A 21896-nucleotide genomic window follows, 5' to 3' on the forward strand; every position below is an offset into this window, starting at 1 on the left:
ATCATTAATTTGTCCATTTAATTTTCCATACAAATTTGGCAGCTGTCCATACAAAAAAAAAATATTTATGAAAATTTAAAAAAAATGTATCTTTTGAAGGAATTTTTTGATCGATTTGGTGTTTTCGACAAAGTTGTAGATATGGAAAAAAATGATACACGGTAAACAAAATTGGTGATTTTTAATTTCACATTTTGTCACAAAAACTTGATTCGTAAAAAACTTTTTTTTTCTGATATGTTTTAGGGGACAACAAATGCCAACTTTACAGAAAGTTCAGAACGGACAAAAATCTTTGTCATTTTTAGCCATTTTTTGGTATCTTTTTTTGAAAATAGTCGCAGATATTCATTTTTTAAAATTTGTGTCCATGTTTGCCCACTTTTGAAAGAAATATTTTAGAAAGCAGAAAAAAAAATCTCTATATTTCTCGGATTAGGTTTCAAAAAGTCGTAAGAGCCATTGGTAAACAAAGTCCTTTTTGCATCGGTATTCGGCCTACTTACGAAAAACCAATATCAAAAATGTTTGAGATTGTTCATCTACACGTCCTTTAAGTGCCCCAAACTAAAAATAAATGAAATTTTGTTTAATTTAGGAGAAAAGCGAAAATTAGAGTCAGAGGTCACGGTGGATCTTACGGCTTTTTGAAGATTCACCCGATATTTTGATTTTATGAACTTTGTTGATACGACCCTTAGTTGCTGAGATATTGCCATGCAAGGATTTAAAAACACGAAAATTGATGTTTTCTAAGTCTCAACCAAAAAACCCACTATTTTCAAATGTCGATATCTCTGCAACGAATGGTCCAAATTTCAATGTTAAAATATGAAACGTTCGTGAAATTTTTCGATCTTTTCGAAAACAACATTTTAATTTTAACAAACTCAAACCAAAATAAATTTTAAAAATAATGTACATTGACATGGCTAAAAAATACTGGCCTCAATCGTCGCATGTATAAGACAAAAAAACTGACTTTTGTATTTTTGTAATGGTTTAACAAAAAACAAAAAAAAGGGTAAAAAAATCAAAAAATAAATGAATCATCTTTCCGCAGAACCAACGCCGCAAGCTGCTGATCGGCGCCAAGGGCCTCAAGAAGGTGTTTCGCTTCGGTAGGTTTCGGAAGCAAAAGTCCCTCGAGCGATCGGACAGCGGGGCCAGCGGCAGCGCCAGCCACGGCGAGCACAACTCCAGCTTCATCGACGACGGCGAATCCACGGCGGGACGCAAGCCCGGCAAGCAGCTCGGATCGTCCGCGGACCAGCTATCACTGGATCTTAAGACGTCCGATAAGAAGGATCGATCAAGAATTGGAACTAGCGGTTCAGAGGTTTCAGAGGCTCGACATGAGCATACACTGACGGCCCACCACAACCGGAACAGCTCGAGCGGGTAAGGTTCTTGTGAGGGTAGGTTGTCGCGATTTCTGACTAATTGTTTCTTTTTGCAGATATGTATCTTGCTCGGAGTGCAGCTACGATTCGGACGCGTGCACGTGCACGTCTGCTGATCGGTGCTACTGTAGCCTGGGAGGAGACGACATCAACGCGAAGCTGAACGAGGCCAGCAACAGGAACTCGTTGCCGAGCTGCAAGAGTGACGACAAGTGCTACTGCTCGATGGGAGAAACGCAAGCTGAGGAGGAAGGATCGACGACCTGGTGCGATACGGACAGCTGCGCGAGCCACGAGAAATGCTACTGCGCTCCCCGGCCTGGTCAGGTGCAAAAGTGCGCTACAAAAAGCGCGACTTCGAAGAAGAATGCCGACAAACTCGGGTTGGACTACGAACTGTTCACCGTGGGAGGTGGAGGCCGTCCAGTGAATGCTTCGGAAGCACTGAGCGTGAAGAAAACCGTTGAAGTGGCGGCCGTCTTTGCCGATGTCAAGCTAAGCCAGACGACCGACATCACGGACATGAAGAACGAGCAGCAGCAGCAAGCGAAGCAGGACGCAGCCGCGAAGAAGCACGCAGCCGCGAAGAAGCACGCAGCCAAGAGCGACCACCACGGACACAACCATCACCACACGCACAACGGTAGCAGCAACCACCACCGAAGACACGCTGGTGACGAGAAACACCTGAAGAAGCCCGTCCACAAGCTGCTCAACAAGAAAGCGCTGGCGGAGCCAACGATCAACGAGTACCACTACATCCAGTCGTCCCAGGCGGACGTGGCCACCCGGAAGCAACTGGGCGAGAAAAAGTCCTCCAGGCGGTCGTCCAAACCGGAAAGCTACTACCAGGCGTTGGCCCCTCGGGCCACCTCCGGTGGCTCCTCCATGGGTCTCGAGGATTCCCTCGGATATCTTCCCTAAACCAGGGTACTTGTAACAGAGTTAATGTTTTAAGCAACGCTTGTATTCACGCCGATCACGTTTTTCCTCGGAGTAAACCCAACCAAGGGTGCGTACGCGACCCACAGGGCATGGTTTACTCCCAGAGAAGAATTCGCTTGCCCTAGGTTAAGTTACATTTCCGTTCTTATGTTTTTCGAATCACTACAAACAGAAGCATTTATTTTTCGATGTTGATACAAATTGGGTGGTAGTCGTAACTCTTTGTACATGTAAAAACTATCCGTAGCTTTAAGGAAAAAACGACGCGCAAGGGGGCTGCAAAATCGTCCAATTTTGGGAAAAGCTAGCGTTAACATCTACGAATCTATCAAAAGTCGTTGCAATACAAAACGCAACCAATTGGATATAGTTAAGGAGCTATTACACTACGACAAACAAACAAACAAACTGGAACTTTGTGACAGTTTTCCAGTTTGCCTGCTTTGTTTGTTTGCCTGAATTTGTTGTGTACAAACGTTAGCCTGCATACATTTTGTCTTGTTTGCGAGTTTGCCGCAAACAAGTTTGCGAGTTGGGCAAACTGTCAAACACGCAGAAGTTCGAGTTTGTTTGTTTATTTGCGGTAGTGTAATGGCTCTTTTAGAAAAGATAAAAAAATTATATCACATAAAAAAGGGGAAAACACTCATTTTCATCATCAACCAATGGAGCATTTCCATTCGAGCAGTTTTTGCTTTTTTCTACAATGTATTTCTTATGGAGCGAACTGTCAAAAACTGCTCGACTGCGGGTGCTTCATTATCATCACATCAGCACTGAATATCTGCAATTTGACTCTTTCTATCTCGGTATCTCGGGAACGCAAAGACCAATCTTCAAGAATTCTGAATACAATCAGTGTTTTCAAATATATTTTACAGCTGTTTTGCAGTCTTTAGTTTTCAAAAAATGTAAGATTTGACGAAAACAAAAATTACCGAAAAAAATACTTTTTGCGGTACTCTAAAATATTTTAAAAAAATATAAGATTTTTGAAAAAAAACCAAACAAGCTAAAAATTAGTCAAAATTTAGGCAAATGCATTTGAGATTGATTTCAGCTGATTAAGCTGAATTTAAATTTCCATTGAAATTTTCTGATATTTTGAGCCGATTTGGCAAAAACTTATTTGTACCGGAGTTAAAAGAAAATTAGTTTTTTTTAAGTTTGTGAATTGTCCCAACCCCAAGACTTTGCCACATACCCCAAATAGATCAAAATGTCTTCCCAAGATACAGATTTCAAAAAATTTACACGCCGTTTTTTGTATGGATATCTGCCATATTTGTACGGTGACTTTTATGGACAAACCAATGATGCAAAATATCTTTTTCAATCATAAGGAATGTTTTTGTCAAATAAAAAAACAAGAGATAAATTGTTATGATAACAGGTGGTGAAAATAAGTGGATTTCCCCTTTTATACTCGAGAAAAAGTGAAAAACCTAATTTTTTGAAGAAATGCAGCCAAACGCAAAACCCCGAATGCTTTATAGTTATATTTTACAACCTTTTAAAAACGTATGTGAACACAAAACATTTCGATAGAGGTAGAATGCAAAACAAACCACCAAGTTCAGCATGTTTAACTGAGGAGAAAATGAAGATCATTTTGCCTATAGAAGATTTAAATTTCGACGAAGATACACTTGTATAAAATTAAGAGAAACCCCGGTGGAGAGTTTTCAACGATTTCAAAATTATAAACAAAATAGTTATGGATATCCATGAAAGAATTCATGGTTCAAACGTTTAAGGTAAGATAGTTGAAGTAAACAAATGTATGACGTATAAAGTTGAATAATTACAGACAATTTTTAACGCAGATTGTCCCCTTTTTGGAAATAATCCATTCAAAAAAATAATAACAAAAATAATGTAAATTACCTGGAGCAAAAATCACGAGAGACAAATAACGAATCCATGGAGAAAAATATTTTAAACAGATAACCTGCCATTATTTTATGCTATGGAAATAAACAAATCGATAATACTCAAACGCAAAACTAACGACTCACATAACTCCAACCCTTAAGCAACAGCTAGGTACAGATTAGTTTGTAACGAAGCTCCTATTCTAGCTATTTATTGTAACTGAAAGAGAGAAGACAAAATCAACATGGTGCAATAAAACCCTCAGCAAATAAAACGAATGTGCAATCGATTTAATACCTTATTTTCAACATTCTACAAAGCTCTGTATTTTAAGAAAGTATGCAATAAAAAGAAAAACAACTAATAAATCAAACAAATTTTATTTCATTCATCTGAGAAAGCATTTTTCCCTTACATCAATTGATATTTCAATTAAAATTGATACATTTTTAGTTATGCAACAATACAATAATTCTCGTAAATTTCGTAAAGTTACACAACTGATAGAGCTTTATGTGTTATCAACCTGCCGTCAGACTTGGGTTGGGACTTACTGGTCGCGTGGCTGCTGACCGGTGATGACTTGCTAATCGCGCCCAAGTAAGAGGAACAACGTCCTTATCGCACGCCTTGTTTACTACCTCAAATATGGCAACAAGTGGCGTGTCCTTACAATGAGTTGGTGCTAATTTATTTTGTTTTATAGAAGGGACATCAAATCATGGTTGAAATTTACAAAACAACAACAACATTCAAAATCTAACTAAAGCAACAAGTCATTTGAAATTCAAACTAGCATCGAGTTAAGGTCACGTTGATAAGAACCCCTTTGTAAATACTTTTGGAAACAACAAAATGCGCGAAATATTAAAATCATCAGTCGTGCTAATATTCTTGAGAGCCTGCCGGATCAGTTAGTAGCGCGCTGAACGTACCGCTGGAAAGAAGTATTTTTGTAGAACTTTAAGAATCATATTTTGTGGTTGAACCAACAGAACGGTAACTATAACGTTGATTGGATTACAACAAAAGTGTGTGGACTACAAGTGATTGACATAAAATGAGTCAAAATAATACAGGAGATAGACAGCCAAGTGTTCGAAGTTTTCTGCAATTTGGAACATTTTTTATTGGAGAAATTCAACAAACGTTCTTAATTCTTAAAAACTTAAATCATCCTCAATCAACATTTATTTAAACAATAAGCTTTATTTATGATAACAAATTAACTGCGATATCATCAGTCCTTTAAACGGGTAAATTAATAAAAAGGACTCATGTTTAGTTCTTCAAACATTATTTAATGTTTGAATTAATAAACAAGTTTGAAAAATTCTATTGATTCTATTTATAAAAAAAAAAACATATTTTCTCAATTGTTAACATGATTTTTATGTACTGAAAAACACTATGATAAAGGTTACCAAAATACAGCATTTCTGCAATAGATGAGGTTTCAGTGTTTATGTTAAGTTAATGTTGGATTTAAAATTTGGTTAAACGTTGTTCAATAAACAATCATAGATTATTGAAACAAAAAAAACGCAAAAGTATTTTTTTCAAAACTTTTTTTCGTAAAAATACTCAAACCCCTTATGTATACAAATCAAAATTTTTGTAATTGTCTGATCTAAAACTTTGTTGAACATTGTTACACTCTAAAAAATTAAAACACGAAAAAAACACGAAATTTTAAAATGAAAAATTTTGTTCTAAATGAAAAATGACCCTTCTGGGTCAATACGTTTTTTTTAATTCTGAGTACGCCATCAAATCGGGCGTCTAATTTTACATAAAAGTCCTTTTGACACCAAATTTCTATCTCATCACCGTTTCAGGCTGCAAACATCTCTTTTTTCGCATGTTCAAAAATTGAAGGGGGCATAGCGCCCCTCCGTCACGAGATATCAAAAAACGGACCTCGGATTCGTGATCAGGGACAAAAGTTACCCCTTAGGACAAAGTTTCACGCAAATCGAAGAGGGGTTGGGACAACTGCGGTGTGAGTTGGCGGAGAATTACCCACAAACATTTGCGATTTTTTTTTAGTCTTAGAAAGATTTTGACTTAATAACCGGTTCATTGCTTGTATTGATATTATCAAATTTATTAATAATAAAGGGAGATAAATTTAAATTATAGGGGAGAGTGGGGAGACTTGATCCCCTTTTTTTGTATCGCACATAACTCTGTCAATTTCTCACAAAACTATGATCTTTTTGCATGAATTGAAAGCTTAAACATTCAACTATGTTTGGCTGATAAGGGTATTTCATCAGATAAACTCTTCGAATCATGCCAAGCGTTTTAAAAAAATATTTTAAACCGGCATTTTCAAAATGTTGGGGGTAACTTGATCCCCCTTTCAACATTTTGAAGAAATCTTAAGCAAAATGTTTCTTATTCATCCAAACTTTTAATTTTCTATAAGTCACAGCAATTTCACATTAAACCTGAACGTTTGTGTTCAAAATGTAACAAGTTTAGCTTGCAAAATATTTAAAAACATAAAATTTTCTTTTTTAGGCCAAAATTGAGCATGTTTACAAAAGCTGGTAATTTTTGTTTACAAAACTTTTGAAAAATGGTTCAAACTGCAGTAATTTATGTACAACTATACTAAAGGAAACTATGTACGAAAACCCAGCCCAATTATTTAATCTTGAGGCTGATTCCAGTGACTGTATAAATGCAGGGATCAAGTCTCCCTAAACGCACTTTTTTAAACAATTGATTGTAAAAATAGTATGACGATAAATTTAAAGTCAAATGCGTAAGGGTTTTGGAGTTGATATGTTTATCAAACAATTCATGTATAAAAAATATTTTTTTGAATAATTTTTGAGTGTTTTCTATATTTATCAAAACAAAGAAAAAAGATCTCTTGGAAGTTTTTTGCAGCACTTCTTAGAAAAATGTGTGTAACTAAATCTAAACATTTTTTAATTTTTTTCTTTGTTTTCTACAATGAGTTTTAGTCAATTTCGCACAACTTTCTAGAACAAATCTAATTGTTTTACCCACATGCTGACGAGATACAGGCTTGGGATCAAGTCTCCCCGGGGATCAAGTCTCCCCACTCTCCCCTACACGTTTTGTTCAAATGAAATGAGCAAATAAATAAACTGACAAGACAAGCATGAACATTAACACAAAATCGTAAGTAACTTTATCAGTTTTCGTCCATCATTGTTATGAATTTTCCATATTTTTTTTAAATATTGCTAATAAATTGAACAATCAAAATATATTCAGGAAAAATGAATAATTCAATTTTTTAAGTGATGTAACTTTGTATAAGTGACCATAAATTGCTATTTTTTCTTAATTTCGTTGTTTTCTTCTTCTTCTTTAAATATAACAAATAAATCGAGCAATCAAAATATATATTCTGAAAAAATTAACCCTTTACAACCAAACCCCGCCTTTAGACGGGCTTCGATCCAAATATCGCCAAAAGTCAATTTTCAAACAATTTTCGATCTTTAAAAAGCATTGGAATGAAGAACTCTTAAAATTTTGTAAAATGTACCTATGGGTTGGAAGTTTTACTTGTTTTATTTTAATTAGGCAATGTTTAAAAAAAAAGTCATTTTTTAGGGGTCAACTTTGGCTGTGTTTTTTACTATCATTTCCTATACATTAAGTAAAAAGAAGTATGCAGTATTTTTTAAGTGCCCTAGAGTTTGATTTTTTTAGTATCCTACAATTTGAATTGTAATGGTGCCAATTTATAGCAGAAAATCTGAAAAACATGCAAAAAATTGAAAAAGTTACTGTAAAAATATGAAAAAATAAGATAGGCAAAATGTAATGATAGGAGGTGGTAGAATAGGCCAAATACTAATCTAATCTAATCTAATCGAACACAAGCGCAGCCAGTCCGAAGAAAGCATCCTGGAAGAACTTGGGGTTAGATTACGCCCCAAGTTCTTTCTTGTCAATATTAATTATTGCAGTACACTTGAGTAACCCCGAAAATGTATTGCATAAATTAAAGCGGCCAGGCCTACTGCGTTGCATTAACCGCAGAGACAGATTCTGTGAACGGAGCACATTTCACAGAATCTACAGGGGAGGAAGGATGCGTGGACATACCGTACCAAACGCTCCTGTTTACAGTTTCATATGTGTTTTGTATAATGTAAACGAAACTATTGGCACTACGCCCCCCGGGGCATGGCCTTCCTCTAACGTGGGATTTCTGCTCCAGCGCCTCTGACGAGACAGGAGAAACCGGGACCGACGTTTTACTTCACCATCCGATAGAAGCTCAGTGGATAAGGCGGGAATCGAACCCGCGTCTCATAGCATCATCGGGATCGGCAACCGAAGCCGCTACCCCTGCGCCACGAGACCCACAATAATGTTGTATAATGTGTTAAGTGTAAAATATAGTGTGGTTATATAATCAATTAAATGTAATAATGCAATATAATGGTCATTTAATAAAATCCCTTCACCTATATATAATAACCACGCACCCAAGCACACAAACAGCGACACAAAAGAAATGAAAATGAGCATGCAAAAACAAGACAGCGCGTCCCCACGGTCAGCGCACAAATGATGCCATTATTTAATTATAATAACCACGCACCCAAGCACACAAGCTGGTGTAGTGGTACGGGTTTCGCTTTATAAGCGGAAGGTCGATGGCTTGAAACCCATCTGGCGAGGCAAAAGGGGTAGGTGGCGGTCGAGAGGGGATATCGGCTGCTGCGGGAATTGACTTTGTCAAGTCCCAAGCCTCCTCAAAACCCATCCCTTCCAATCTCTCGGACGATCTGTTGGCGACTGAGTCTGAGCGTTGAAGAACTCTGTAACAATACGCAGAGAAGAGCTTCAAATGCTACTTTCGACTCGGTCACATGCTCTCAGGCAAAATTCGAGCTGAAGATTGGGCTATATGATCGGTAACGATCTCTAGATGGGTCAAAAATAAACGAGATTTCCCCTCAATCTCGCTCATCTCCACGTCCTCGGATCGGTCTCTCGTGCTCGTGTGGCATGGCATTTGGGGGATTGGTCTGGGGAATGAGAGGGGGCAACTGCTCGAATAATTTGTCAAATACTGTCTCGCTCAAACAATAGCGCTACGGAAGACGATCGTTCGGCAGGCTGTGTATAGCAGCAAAACAGAAAACCTGAGAACAGATCATACTACAATAGATACGCAAGTGTCGCAGTGGTCCGTGTCTGTTCACAGTAAAAAAAAAAAAAAAGCACTCAAATAGCCGTGGTAGAAAAGGCCAAATACTACCAAAAACAAACATAAACTAAACATAATAAATGCAAATTAAAATACTAAAAATGAAACAACAAAAACATAAAATGAGAGAAGTTAAGTTTTTCGTAGAACAAAAGGGAAAAATAAAACACTCAAAAAAATTTGGGCAGTAGAGGGTTAAAAAATTTGTTTTTTAATTAATGTACCTTTGTATAAGTGACCATAAATTGTTATATTTTATATTTTTTTTTAATTGAGGGTAACAGTTATAGCTAACTAAGCATTCAAAAGTAATTTGTATGCTATCAGAAAACATTTTTTGAAGCCCAGTAAAAAAATGGTGTGAATTTGGATGGTGTAATTTCGGAATGTTGAATATTACCGCCAGAATATTATCGCCAGAGAAGTGATAAAATTACATTTTCAGAAGCAAAATTACAAAAAAAACATAACTGACATAAAACCATGATTATCATGATTTTATGTACTGTGAAGCTCATGTCATCCTCTTCGGGGAATTAATTTTCACAAACAAATTGTTAAATCAAGCATAAAATTAAGACTTTTTGTGCCGTTGCAAATATTTTTTAAGGTTTATGTCCCTCGACTCTGACTAAAGTCGAGGAGGTGGAGCTTTGGCTGAAAAAATTAGCCATGGTTTCAACATCTGGATGAAAAAAGTGTTTTGAAATTCCCTTTACACCAAACCAGATGTTTTGCAATCATTGGTTTTCAAAATATCAATGTAGGGGAAATTCTCGTATGTTTGGCAGGTAAAGCACTCGCTCCTAACTCCATCCAATTTGCTGATTTTCACTATTTAAGCAACTCATTTTGCAAAACTTTTCATAGAAACTTGCTTGCTCACTTCTCATTGAGCTATTTATAACTCGATTTCAGTTGAAAACGCTTTTAATTAGCTTTAATTGAATGTCAAAGTTCTTACCTGCCAACATTAGATGCACGCTGGAATTAGATGGTGTTCCCCTAATCATTCATTCGAAAATCATTTTTCAACGATTCAAAACATGTTAAACATGACTATCAACCCAGGGAAATGCATTTCAAATTGTTTTCAGTTGATTTGACTTTTTTTCTCATAGAAATTTAAATATTTTTTGGCTCACGGATTGAGCCAATTTTGAAGGGGGGGGTGACATAAACTTTGAAAAATATTTGCAACGGCTTAAATCCCACATAAAAATTGAGGACAAATAAAAACAACATAACGCAGAAGATGTAGAACTTTGAAAATATGACAGTTTAACCTTACTTCGTGTTTTCGTTTAGCATCTTATTTAAGAGGCAGTATTTGTAAATATTGCTCGGTTTGTTCTAGAGGTCGTATCGAGGTGCTCCGATTTGGATGAAACTTTCAGCGTTTGTTTGTCTATGTATGAGATGAACTCATGTCAAATATGAGCCCTCTACGACAAAGGGAAGTGGGGTAAAACGGGCATTGAAGTTTGAGGTAAAAAAAACATAAAAAAAATTTAAAATTGCTCGCATTTCCGTAAAACTTCATCAATTCCAACTCTCTTAGATGCATTCGAAAGGTCTTTTGAAGCACTTCAAAATATGCCATAGACATCCAGAATTGGTTTGACTTTTTCTCTTAGCCTTTGCAAATTACTGTCAAAAATGGATTTTTTTTAAACCTTAATATCTTTTTCCAACAGCCTCCAACACCCATACTCCTATAGATCAAAAGATAGGCAAATTCATGGACAATAAGCCTATGGTATTAACTTTTTGGCCAATCGCAGTTTTTCTCATAGTTTTTTCGATTTTTCTACAACAAACAATTTACAGCGTTAGTTTTTACCCTGCTGGCCTCCATAGCGGCACTTTTTGGTTTCAATTTTGTCATATTCGAAATTCTCGGACAATTTCACGTAAGTTAGATGTATTGGAATTGCAATTTTGATTTAAAAAATAATTAAATAAAACATTTTAGAAAAAAGAAATAGATTTTATTTACCCTATGATCAATACGTCAAATGCTGTATCAAGTAGGCGAAAACCTGTTTTACCCCGAACCCAACAAATTGTTAAAAAATATTTTGATTCATTCTAAATGGCAACTTATCCACTCAAATTTACAACTCCAATACTTCTAATTTACGTGAAATTGTCCGAGGATTCCGAATATGACAAAATTGAGACCAACAAGTGCCGCTATGGAGGCCTACAGGGCAAAAACTAACGTTGTAAAATGTTTGTTGTAGAAAAATCGAAAAACTATGAGAAAAACTGCGATTGGCCAAAAAGTTATTACCATAGGCTTATAGTCCATGAAATTGCCTATCTTTTGACCTGTAGGAGTATGGATGTTGGAGGCTGTTGGAAAAAGATATTAAGGTTTTAAAAAAATCCATTTTTGACAGTAATTTGCAAAAGCTAAGAGAAAAAGTCAAACCAATTCTGGATGTCTATGGCACATTTTGAAGTGCTTCAAAAGACCTTTCGAATGCATCTAAGAGAGTTGGAATTGATGAAGTTTTACGGAAATGCGAGCAATTTTAAGATTTTTTATGTTTTTTTGACCTTAAACTTCGAAGCCCGTTTTACCACACTTCCCTTTGTCGTAGAGGGCTCATATTTGGCATGAGTTCATCTCATGTATAGACAAACAAACGCTGAAAGTTTCTTCCAAATCGGAGCACCTCGATACGACCTGTTACACATTGGTGAAAAACTCGCTCTTAAGGGCATTTGGATACACAAATCATCAATCAATTCATCAATTCTGTAGACTATCTATATTTTGACGCAATTTTCAACTTATTTACTAACAATTTATATTTTAAACACCAAAATTAAATTAAACAGTAAAATTACACTGATTGTAGTTTAACATTATTGAGAGCTGTTAATTTAAAAATTCAAACTAAAACTCAGTCACTCTCAATATGTTAATGAGTAAAACTCAACATTTCTAAACAAGAATATTTAATAATTGGTAGTATGCTCCAAATCTACGTCCATAATTATACCTCAAATGCAAGATTGCTTGCAAATGCCTCAATTGACGTCAAACAAAAACAACTCGAACCCCGTATAATACTCATCAATTGCCCCCCGAAGATGATCAATGACAATGAGAAATTTTCAGCTCGTGCCGCAGCACTGCCAGCATTAAACAAGTATAGTAATTGTGTCGCTGATTATCAACGGAACGCGCGAAAGTCGCGGTGAAAAACAAAGTTGATGACCACTCTGGGAAAGGCTGTAATTTCCCCCCCAGATCTTAACGATCGACTGCAGGTCGGAGAATGCGCACCGCACAATCATCTCTACCCTGCGGGGATGCTATCGAGTTGGGTCGCGTGCCTAATTGGATCATAAGGAAGCGCGTGTGGCTTCTAATGAGTGGTTGAAACTTTCAGTTAAACTTTATTTCATCACATAACACCTACTTTTTGTTGATAAAACAGTCAAAGGAGAGCAAAAAAAAAACTAGCATAAATCAGTCTAAATAAAGTAAAAACTTTTCAACTGGCACACGCCGTCAATCACCCGACAGCTGCCTCGAGCTGAACTTCACACAAATCTCTTGCCGGCAGACCATGTCAGCTAATCAGCCCACTTTACCTCCCTGGGTGTTTTGCAAAACGCCACGGCTTCAACATGGCAGCATAATCGCTGCCGCAAAGTTCAACCGCAAGGTTCACCGTTGTCGATAATCTTGGTGCCTAGCCTTAAACTTGACCATGCGCCAGCAACACCACGCAACCGCCTAGGCAAATCAGTATGTACTTATCTGTTGACTGACAGAATTCTATAGAAAATCGTCTATTTTAAATGAGTTTGCCCATGTTTGTTCTGTAAGTAAACTTCATCATCTCGATACGAGAATCGAACTCACGACCTCTCGATTAGAAATCCAGCACGCCACTAGTCGAAACCCACCTCCCTGAAGTCATCTGATTCTGATGGTGTTATAAAATGGTAGAAAACACAGAAAACTTTTATGGTCGATATTGCAAAGAATTTTCCAACTGGTTTACTTTCCGTTGGCTATAGCGTGTGACGCCAGCTGCAGACCCAGGCCAGCCAGCCAGCCAGTAATCGCGTCTCTAACACGTAGACCTTTTCCATCCATCCGTCTTCGCAGATTGCCGCCTAATAATGCCCCAAGCTGACACCGTTTTCCAGTCCCGCTCCGATGGCATCTCGGCCGAGGGCGTCCGGGATCAGTACGCGGACGGCAAGGCCGCCAAGGTGTGGGAGATCTTCATCGGGGACAAAAAATCGCGCACCGAGAACTACCGCAACTTCCTGGTGGAGAAGCTGCGCGACAACGGCTGCAAGCGCGTCCTGGACGTGGCCTGCGGAACCGGGGTCGACTCGATCATGCTGCTCGAGGAGGGCTTCCAGGTGGTGTCGATCGACGCCTCCGACAAGATGCTCAAGTACGCGCTGAAGGAGCGCTGGAACCGCCGGAAGGAGGCCACGTTCGACAATTGGGGTAGGTGTAGCAAGTCGGGGGGGGAGGGTGCACTCTAATCAATGATTACCGGTTAATTGAGCCCGTACTGTGACATGCCACGTGTCGACGACCAGGCACACGCGAGTCAAAATAACATGTCCCATCAATCTCGTCTAGCCCAACTGTCTCGCGGTGGTGCGACTAAAATTGCGCACATGCCTTTCCTGTTAGACGCTTGACTATACGACGTGATGATCAATCCGATCCAGGCCCGTAGACAACGCATCGGTTCCGACGATGATAAACAAATAACTATTTTAAACTGCACGCAACCCGTAATCCACCTTCGTTCATAGCGGGGGGAAAAACATTAGTGAACTGCAACCTCGTAGAGAGCTAACACGTGTCTTACCCTATCATTCAACCCCGCAGTTATTGAGGAGGCCAACTGGTTGACGCTGTACGACGACATCCAGCACCTGATCGGCGATGGCTTCGACGCGGTCATTTGCCTGGGGAACTCCTTCGCTCACCTGCTGGACAATTACGGCGATCAGCGCGAGCAGATCCAAGCGATTCAGAACTTTGAAAAGTGCGTTAAACCTGGCGGCCTGCTGCTGATTGATCACCGCAACTACGACAGCATCATGGACAGTGGCGCGACACCGGCCAAGAGCATCTACTACAACGTACGTGCAACACGACGGCGACAACAACTACGTCATCTAATCCTAACCTAACCTAACCAATAAATTACCCCCGTTTTATGACCCACAGAGCAGCCACACGGCTGACATCAAGACCTCGGTCCTGTACGTGGCCCGCAAACCGGCCCTGGTCACGATGGATTACGTCATCAGCACCGGCCAGGGAGATGGAACGTGCGAGTTCCGCCTGTCCTACTACCCCCACCAGCTGGCCATCTTCGAGGACATCCTGAAAGGCATTTTCAAGAACAGCGAATCCCACGAGCTGTACGGTGACTTCAAGTCGCTGGACAAGGTGGACAACCCTGCCTTCTACATTCACGTCGTGAAAAAGAGCAAGTAAAGTGACGACGCCGCGAATCTCGTGAATGCAGCAGCAAAATAAATACTCAAATAGCGTGGATAATCTTAGAGTCTACATCGTTAGAGCGTTTGATGGGAGCCGATCGTTTCCAGATATGCAAATTTACAATGTAAACTACCTTACTTGAAATAACACTTATCAAATCATATACAAAGCACTGATCTTTCTCAACACTCCGAAATCCCTCGAATTCTGATGCAGTCACGAGTACCTATAAAAAAACAGGACAGATTGAAAAGTTCTACCGTTATCTTACATATTTGGAACAGTATACAGATCGGCTAATGATCAAGAAATTAAAGAAAATCTTTTTCTTGCGATCTTTCAAAAACTGTATCGACCGACTGCAAATTTGACCTTTTCATAGGGTACTTTATCCATTAGTGGACCCCTTTCCTATTGATTAAAAAGTCAATAAAATCAAAATTTCAAGCGTGTTTTGTCTGCGAATCTTTTATTTGGCAAATTCAGCATCATTTAAACAATGTTGAATGATATTGAAGTGTCATTTTCGCCAAAATAAGTGCCACTAGCATTTTCACAACAAAACAGCATTTCTATTTTATGATTGAATTAACTCTCCAATCATTTTTTGATTGATTTTTTAACTTCAGTAAGTCGAAATAATGCAAGTTTAAGGAACTTTACTAAAATAAAGCAAAGAACTGCTCATTTTCGAGCAAAAATTAGGGGGGTCCAATATAGGACAACGAAAATACTAACTTTTCCAAAAGTGGACCCCTGTTAATTTAGCTTTCAAAAAATGAAGAAAACTGTGTGATTTAGCAAAATTTTCTCTTAAACATACAATAAATGCGTGTTGTAATCAACCTAATTGCATATTTTTCAATTATGAGTATATATATGGCTGTTTTCATGCAAAAAGTACCATAAATGCTGAAGCCGTAAGAATTTATAATTATTCAAAACTATACATAATTGTACTTAACTGAAACATCAAAATTGAAGTTTGAAATGATATTTTATAATGATAAATCAATAACAAAACATATTTGGAAAATAAACATGCGTGGTTTTATCAGTAACTGAAATAAAATCTATTCTCTGATTTTTTTCAGAAATAAATGTGTTTTAATGTCTGTTAGGTTTTTTTGTTGTTAACAAAACACATTTGTTTATGATGAAAAGTGAGCAAAATTCATCTTTTATTCATTATATCCTGGGTGATGAATAGAGAGAATGCGTAACGTAATTTTCGAATGATCCCACTTTGTTTACATCTACAAAAAAGGAGGCTGTTCAAGCACAAGCATTACTTTTTTCTTACTGATAAATGAGCTGTTTTATAATCATAGTTTTTTTATATTTTATCTAGTTTTTGAAATTTTTTGCTGGAAAATTGTTTGTATTTTTGAGTTTCGATCGGTTAGAAAAGATTTTTTTTACGGCCGATGAAGAACTGCGGCGAGAGTGTCATTCTGCGATGTTGCAGATAAATTCCTTGGCTGATTCTGGAATCCTGCAGCTCTTCCTGGTCCAGCGAAAAATCATCGCTGATTCTAGCGAAGCTGATCCAACAAGCAGAGAACATTTTCACTAAACCATTATGTTTTCAAACGGAATCAAACAATAAAGACAGCATCTGGATGAATACAACCGCATCGACTCAATAAACAACTTACATTCATAATTATAAACAAATCTTCAACTTCCCTAAGTTTTCTTGGTCCTCAAAATCCAGACAGTTTTAAATTCTTCAAAAAAAGAAAGACAGTTTTTAATGATCGATAACAATACTCTCTACTTTTGGCGAACAGTAAATTGGTTCCACTTTGACAGTTCAAAATTGAGGCCGTTTTTCGAACCACTATTCAGCACCCAGATTATATCTATCATTAGACCCTGGGTGCTGAATAGTGGTTCGCAAAACGGCCTCAATTTTGAACAGTCAAAGTGGAACCAATTTACTGTTCGCAAAAAATAGAGGATATTGTTACACAGTCCAACAAGATTTTGTCTCTGAGACGAGTAAATGTGTTCCTAGTAGAATTTTGCCTGCTGAATCCGAATCCGGGTCCAGAATTGCTCCAAATGGTCCCAATTTTGAGATACACCCGTTTAAAATGCTAGTTTAGGCCAAAATTAGCTACTTTGTTGACTATTTTACAAAAGAACTATTGAATAAACAACTAAACCAATACATGTACCTTAAAGTTCACGTTTTACCCTTTCTGAAACACCCCTGGTTTTTAAAATTTGATTGTTTCTACGCATATTTATAGCCATTTTAAAATTTTATTTTCAGTTGGTTCTCATTCAAATTTTTCCAACTTGCATGCAAGTCAAATTCTAATTTTAAAATGGCTATAAATATGCGTAAAACAATCGAATTTTAAAAACCAGGGGTGTTTCAGAAAGGGGAAAACGTGAACTTTAAGGTACATGTATTGGTTTAGTTGTTTATTCAATAGTTCTTTTGTAAAATAGTCGACAAAGTAGCTAATTTTGGCCTAAACTAACATTTCAAACGAGTGTATCTCGAAATTGGGACCACTTGGAGCAATTCTGGACCCGGATTCGGATTCAGCATGCAAAAATCTACTAGGAACACATATTCTCGTCTCAGAGACAAGAAACATTTGATTTTTTGTTGAACTGTGTTATCGATCATTAAAAATGGTTTTTTTTTTTTTTTTGGTAAGAATGAAAAATATGTGGATTTTAAGGACCTGGAGTTGAAGTCAAGAAGTCTTAAGAAAGTGGAAGGCGAAATCGTATTTTTTATAACTATGAATAGAAGTTATTTATGGAGTCGATGCGGTTGTATCCATCCAGAAGCTGTCTTTATTGTTTGGTTCCACAACAAAATAAAACACATAGAGCAATTCTCTACGAAATCGGTCTTTTTTCTTCAATTTTAATTTTTGTATTTTTTAATCCGGCTGAAACTTTTTTGGTGCCTTCGGTATGCCCAAAGAAGCCATTTTGCATCATTAGTTTGTCCATATAATTTTCCATACAAATTCGGCAGCTGTCCATACAAAAATGATGTATGAAAATTCAAAAATCTGTGTCTTTTGAAGGAATTTTTTGATCGATTTGGTGTCTTCGGCAAAGTTGTAGGTATGGATACGGACTACACTGGAAAAAATAATACACGGTAAAAAAAAATTTGGTGATTTTTTTATTTAACTTTTTATCACTAAAACTTGATTTACAAAAAAACACTATTTTTAATTTTTTTTATTTTTTGATATGTTTTAGAAGACATAAAATGCCAACTTTTCAGAAATTTCCAGGTTGTGCAAAAAATCACTGACCGAGTTATGAATTTTTTAATCAATACTGATTTTTTCAAAAAATCGAAATTTTGGTCGTAAAAATTTTTCAACTTCATTTTTCGATGTAAAATCAAATTTGCAATCAAAAAGTACTTTACTAAAATTTTGATAAAGTGCACCGTTTTCAAGTTATAGCCATATTTAAGTGACTTTTTTGAAAATAGTCGCAGTTTTTCATTTTTTTAAATTAGTGCACATGTTTGCCCAGTTTTGAAAAAAATATTTTTGAAAAGCTGAAAAAATTCTCTATATTTTGCTTATTCGGACTATGTTGATACGACCTTTAGTTGCTGAGATATTGCAATGCAAAGGTTTAAAAACAGGAAAATTGATGTTTTCTAAGTTTCACCCAAACAACCCACCATTTTCTATCGTCAATATCTCAGCAACTAATGGTCCGATTTTCAATGTTAATATATGAAACAATTGTGAAATTTTCCGATCTTTTCGAAAAAAATATTTTTGGAATTTTCAAATCAAGACAAACATTTTAAAAGGGCGTAATATTGAATGTTTGGCCTTTGTGAAATGTTAGTCTTGATTTGAAAATTCCAAAAATATTTTTTTCGAAGAGATCGGAAAATTTCACAAATGTTTCATATATTAACATTGAAAATCGGACCATTAGTTGCTGAGATATTGACGATAGAAAATGGTGGGTTGTTTGGGTGAAACTTAGAAAACATCAATTTTCCTGTTTTTAAACCTTTGCATTGCAATATCTCAGCAACTAAAGGTCGTATCAACAAAGTCCAAATAAGCAAAATATAGAGAATTTTCTCAGCTTTTCAAAAATATTTTTTTCAAAACTGGGCAAACATGTGCACTAATTTAAAAAAATGAAAAACTGCGACTATTTTCAAAAAAGTCACTTAAATATGGCTATAACTTGAAAACGGTGCACTTTATCAAAATTTCAGTAAAGTACTTTTTGATTGCAAATTTGATTTTACATCGAAAAATGAAGTTGAAAAATTTTTACGACCAAAATTTCGATTTTTTGAAAAAATCAGTATTGATTCAAAAATTCATAACTCGGTCAGTGATTTTTTGCACAACCTGGAAATTTCTGAAAAGTTGGCATTTTATGCCTTCTAAAACATATCAAAAAATAAAAAAAAATAAAAATAGTGTTTTTTTGTAAATCAAGTTTTAGTGATAAAAAGTTAAATAAAAAAATCACCAAATTTTTTTTACCGTGTATTATTTTTTTCCAGTGTAGTCCGTATCCATACCTACAACTTTGCCGAAGACACCAAATCGATCAAAAAATTCCTTCAAAAGATACAGATTTTTGAATTTTCATACATCATTTTTGTATGGACAGCTGCCGAATTTGTATGGAAAATTATATGGACAAACTAATGATGCAAAATGGCTTCTTTGGGCATACGGAAGGTACCAAAAAAGATTCAGTCGGATTAAAAAATACAAAAAAAATCGAATGACCGAAATCCTAGAGAACTGCTCCATAGTACTGATTATTAAACCAGCTCACTTACCAGTAAGAAAAAAGTCATGCTTGTGCTTGAACAGTCTCCTACTTAGTAGATGTAAACAAAGTGGGATCATTCGAAAATCACGTCACGCATTCTCTCTATTCATCACCCAGATTAGACCTACACCATGCATCAAAACATCAAATATCGGTTAAATTTGGTATAAAATTAACAGTTTAACCGGGTCCACTATAGGAAAAGAGGCTCCATTACATACATAAAACACTTTATTTTCAAATGGCTATTTTTCTGCTCAAAAACAAATAACTGATGAAACAAAAAGTCAAAATTGTTCAAAAGACTTCAGCTTTCATTGTTTTGTACAAAGGGTTATGAAAAAGTGCTTAAAATATTGAAAAACTGAAAATTGAAAAACACTAATGGTTAAAATACCCTATGAAGTTTTGGAATAAAAACATCGACCCTTGACATCCACAATTTCGGAACACTTTTTTTTTCTTTTAGATGTAAACAAACTTTGGTTCTCTCCAGGAGTGCATTTTTATGACAAAGTTATGACTTCAGGCACTGAAACTAATGAAACTAAAGTTTTTTTTATGCTTTTATGAATTGATGATAACTTTTTTGTGAACTCATCAGTTGATAAAATAGTCATGAAATGCAGTATTTCGTTAAAAAAATATTATCACATTTCCCAAGTAAACTGTCCACGTGGTTTACGGATGGTCCCTTTCAGAAACTAGTTACTCGACACTACTCGATAAATAAATGACAACTGGAATGATCACATTTCTCATGTTTACAATAAACTGGTGTGGAAATTTCCACACACATGGTTCTGAATCAATTTAACTATGGGCAGCGCATTGCATCTTTTTACTCGTGTTTCATTTCATCAAGGGAACTGAACGGTACAGAGCCAAGCAGGAGTATTTTAATTAAAAAGATTATACTAGTTTTATCCGTTTTAGTTTTTTTTATGAAAATTCATTGCGTGAGCTAGTGAAATGCAATTTTAAAACTCGTGGTCATAAATGACGATTTTTAAAGAAGAGTAAGGATTGAAATAATGAAATCCAAAAAAATAATTCAAGGAGTTTAACAATTCTTAACTTTTGTAAACTTGAAAAATGTCCTTTTAGTTCATCTATAGATTCCAAAAGTATCTTAAAATTTGTTTTAACAAAATTCAGGATTGTGTATAGGTAAATAGGTGCCTAAATTGCAATAAAAAATTAATGAAAATTTAAGATTTCGAAGTAATTTGTTTTTTTATTCAAAATTTCAGAACAATTACTTTTTTGCTTTCTGTTAATAAAAAAGAGGAGTTAGAGATAAACAAACAAATATCTTTCTGCAAGAGTAAGAGTACATTTTTTTTTGTCAATCAGCCTTGGTAAAGGTCAAGGACAACTATCACAAAATGCTTAAAGTTTAATATAACGCTCTTTTATTAATGACCTTTGGTGATCGACAGATAAGGAAAAATAAGCAGGGTTATTTCATAGAGTTTACCAATGTTCTACAAAGTTTTATAGCAGACAATTACAAAAAAATGGATGCATATACATAAGGCCTTTACTTGTAACCATAAAGAATTATTGCGATTTTACGAAAGAAAAGTTTATGTTAGTGTTCAAAAAATCAGTTCAATCGCCCAATTTAACATTTTTCACACTGGAGACGTTTCTAAAACTTAAACATAAATGTATACCAAAATTAGAACATTTGGATTTTTTTCAGCTGCCTTTTTATAGCAATTATCTCAATGCTCAATTTAGAAGGGATAAATCCAACATATTCCAGGCAACTTTCTCGCAAGTGATGAAATTATAGGTTGTTGCAACTCGCAACTATAGCTTCCAGTTCACCGTTCCAATAACGGACAGATATCTAAGATAATATCTTGTTGGACTGGAATGTGCTTTACGTTCAGCTTCAACGGTCTGCATTTATTATCATACGAACAAGTTGCCGTGAAAAACATATGCCGGCAGTCAAATCGATGCCTAGACTCCGAACTGACGTCCTGATCACTGTTATGTAAGCAAACGTTCAAACGTTGGATAGCACACGATTGCGAAAATTAAAAATTCAAAACACTTTTTAACCTATTTCGAATCTTCCCGAATGAAACAACACACTAAAAAATTTCGATTAAAAATTAAAACTACATTT

At 36.2% G+C, this 21896-nt stretch overlaps 2 protein-coding genes across 4 annotated transcripts in view; both read left to right on the forward strand.

Annotated features, from left to right (window-relative positions):
• Positions 1 to 4590, forward strand: part of LOC120417512 (uncharacterized) — a 165387-nt gene extending 160797 nt beyond the window's left edge. For all 3 annotated transcript variants that reach the window (XM_039579591.2, XM_039579592.2, XM_039579593.2), the window contains 2 exons: positions 1064 to 1401; positions 1460 to 4590. In XM_039579591.2, the coding sequence (XP_039435525.1) occupies positions 1064 to 1401; positions 1460 to 2327 (1206 nt within the window). In that variant the 3' untranslated portion in view covers positions 2328 to 4590. The remainder of the gene's footprint in view (positions 1 to 1063; positions 1402 to 1459) is intronic.
• A 501-nt stretch (positions 4591 to 5091) lies between these two features.
• LOC120417520 (glycine N-methyltransferase) lies at positions 5092 to 15110 on the forward strand. The gene is made up of 4 exons (XM_039579603.2): positions 5092 to 5222; positions 13571 to 13924; positions 14318 to 14574; positions 14663 to 15110. The coding sequence occupies exons 2-4, from the start codon at positions 13585 to 13587 to the stop codon at positions 14933 to 14935; spliced, it is 870 nt and encodes a 289-aa protein (XP_039435537.1). The 5' UTR covers positions 5092 to 5222; positions 13571 to 13584; the 3' UTR covers positions 14936 to 15110.
• Positions 15111 to 21896: the final 6786 nt, after the last annotated feature.

This window comes from Culex pipiens, chromosome 3 (genome assembly GCF_016801865.2).
Source record: "Culex pipiens pallens isolate TS chromosome 3, TS_CPP_V2, whole genome shotgun sequence".
In the NCBI taxonomy this organism is placed as follows: domain Eukaryota; kingdom Metazoa; phylum Arthropoda; class Insecta; order Diptera; family Culicidae; genus Culex; species Culex pipiens.

Coding starts and splice junctions, on each gene's coding strand:
- LOC120417520 (XM_039579603.2), top strand. CDS start 13,585: ATGCCCCAAGCTGACACCGTTTTCCAGTCCCGCTCCGATGGCATCTCG. Junction 13,925..14,317: donor GGCCACGTTCGACAATTGGG/GTAGGTGTAGCA, acceptor TCAACCCCGCAG/TTATTGAGGAGGCCAACTGG. Junction 14,575..14,662: donor CCAAGAGCATCTACTACAAC/GTACGTGCAACA, acceptor TATGACCCACAG/AGCAGCCACACGGCTGACAT.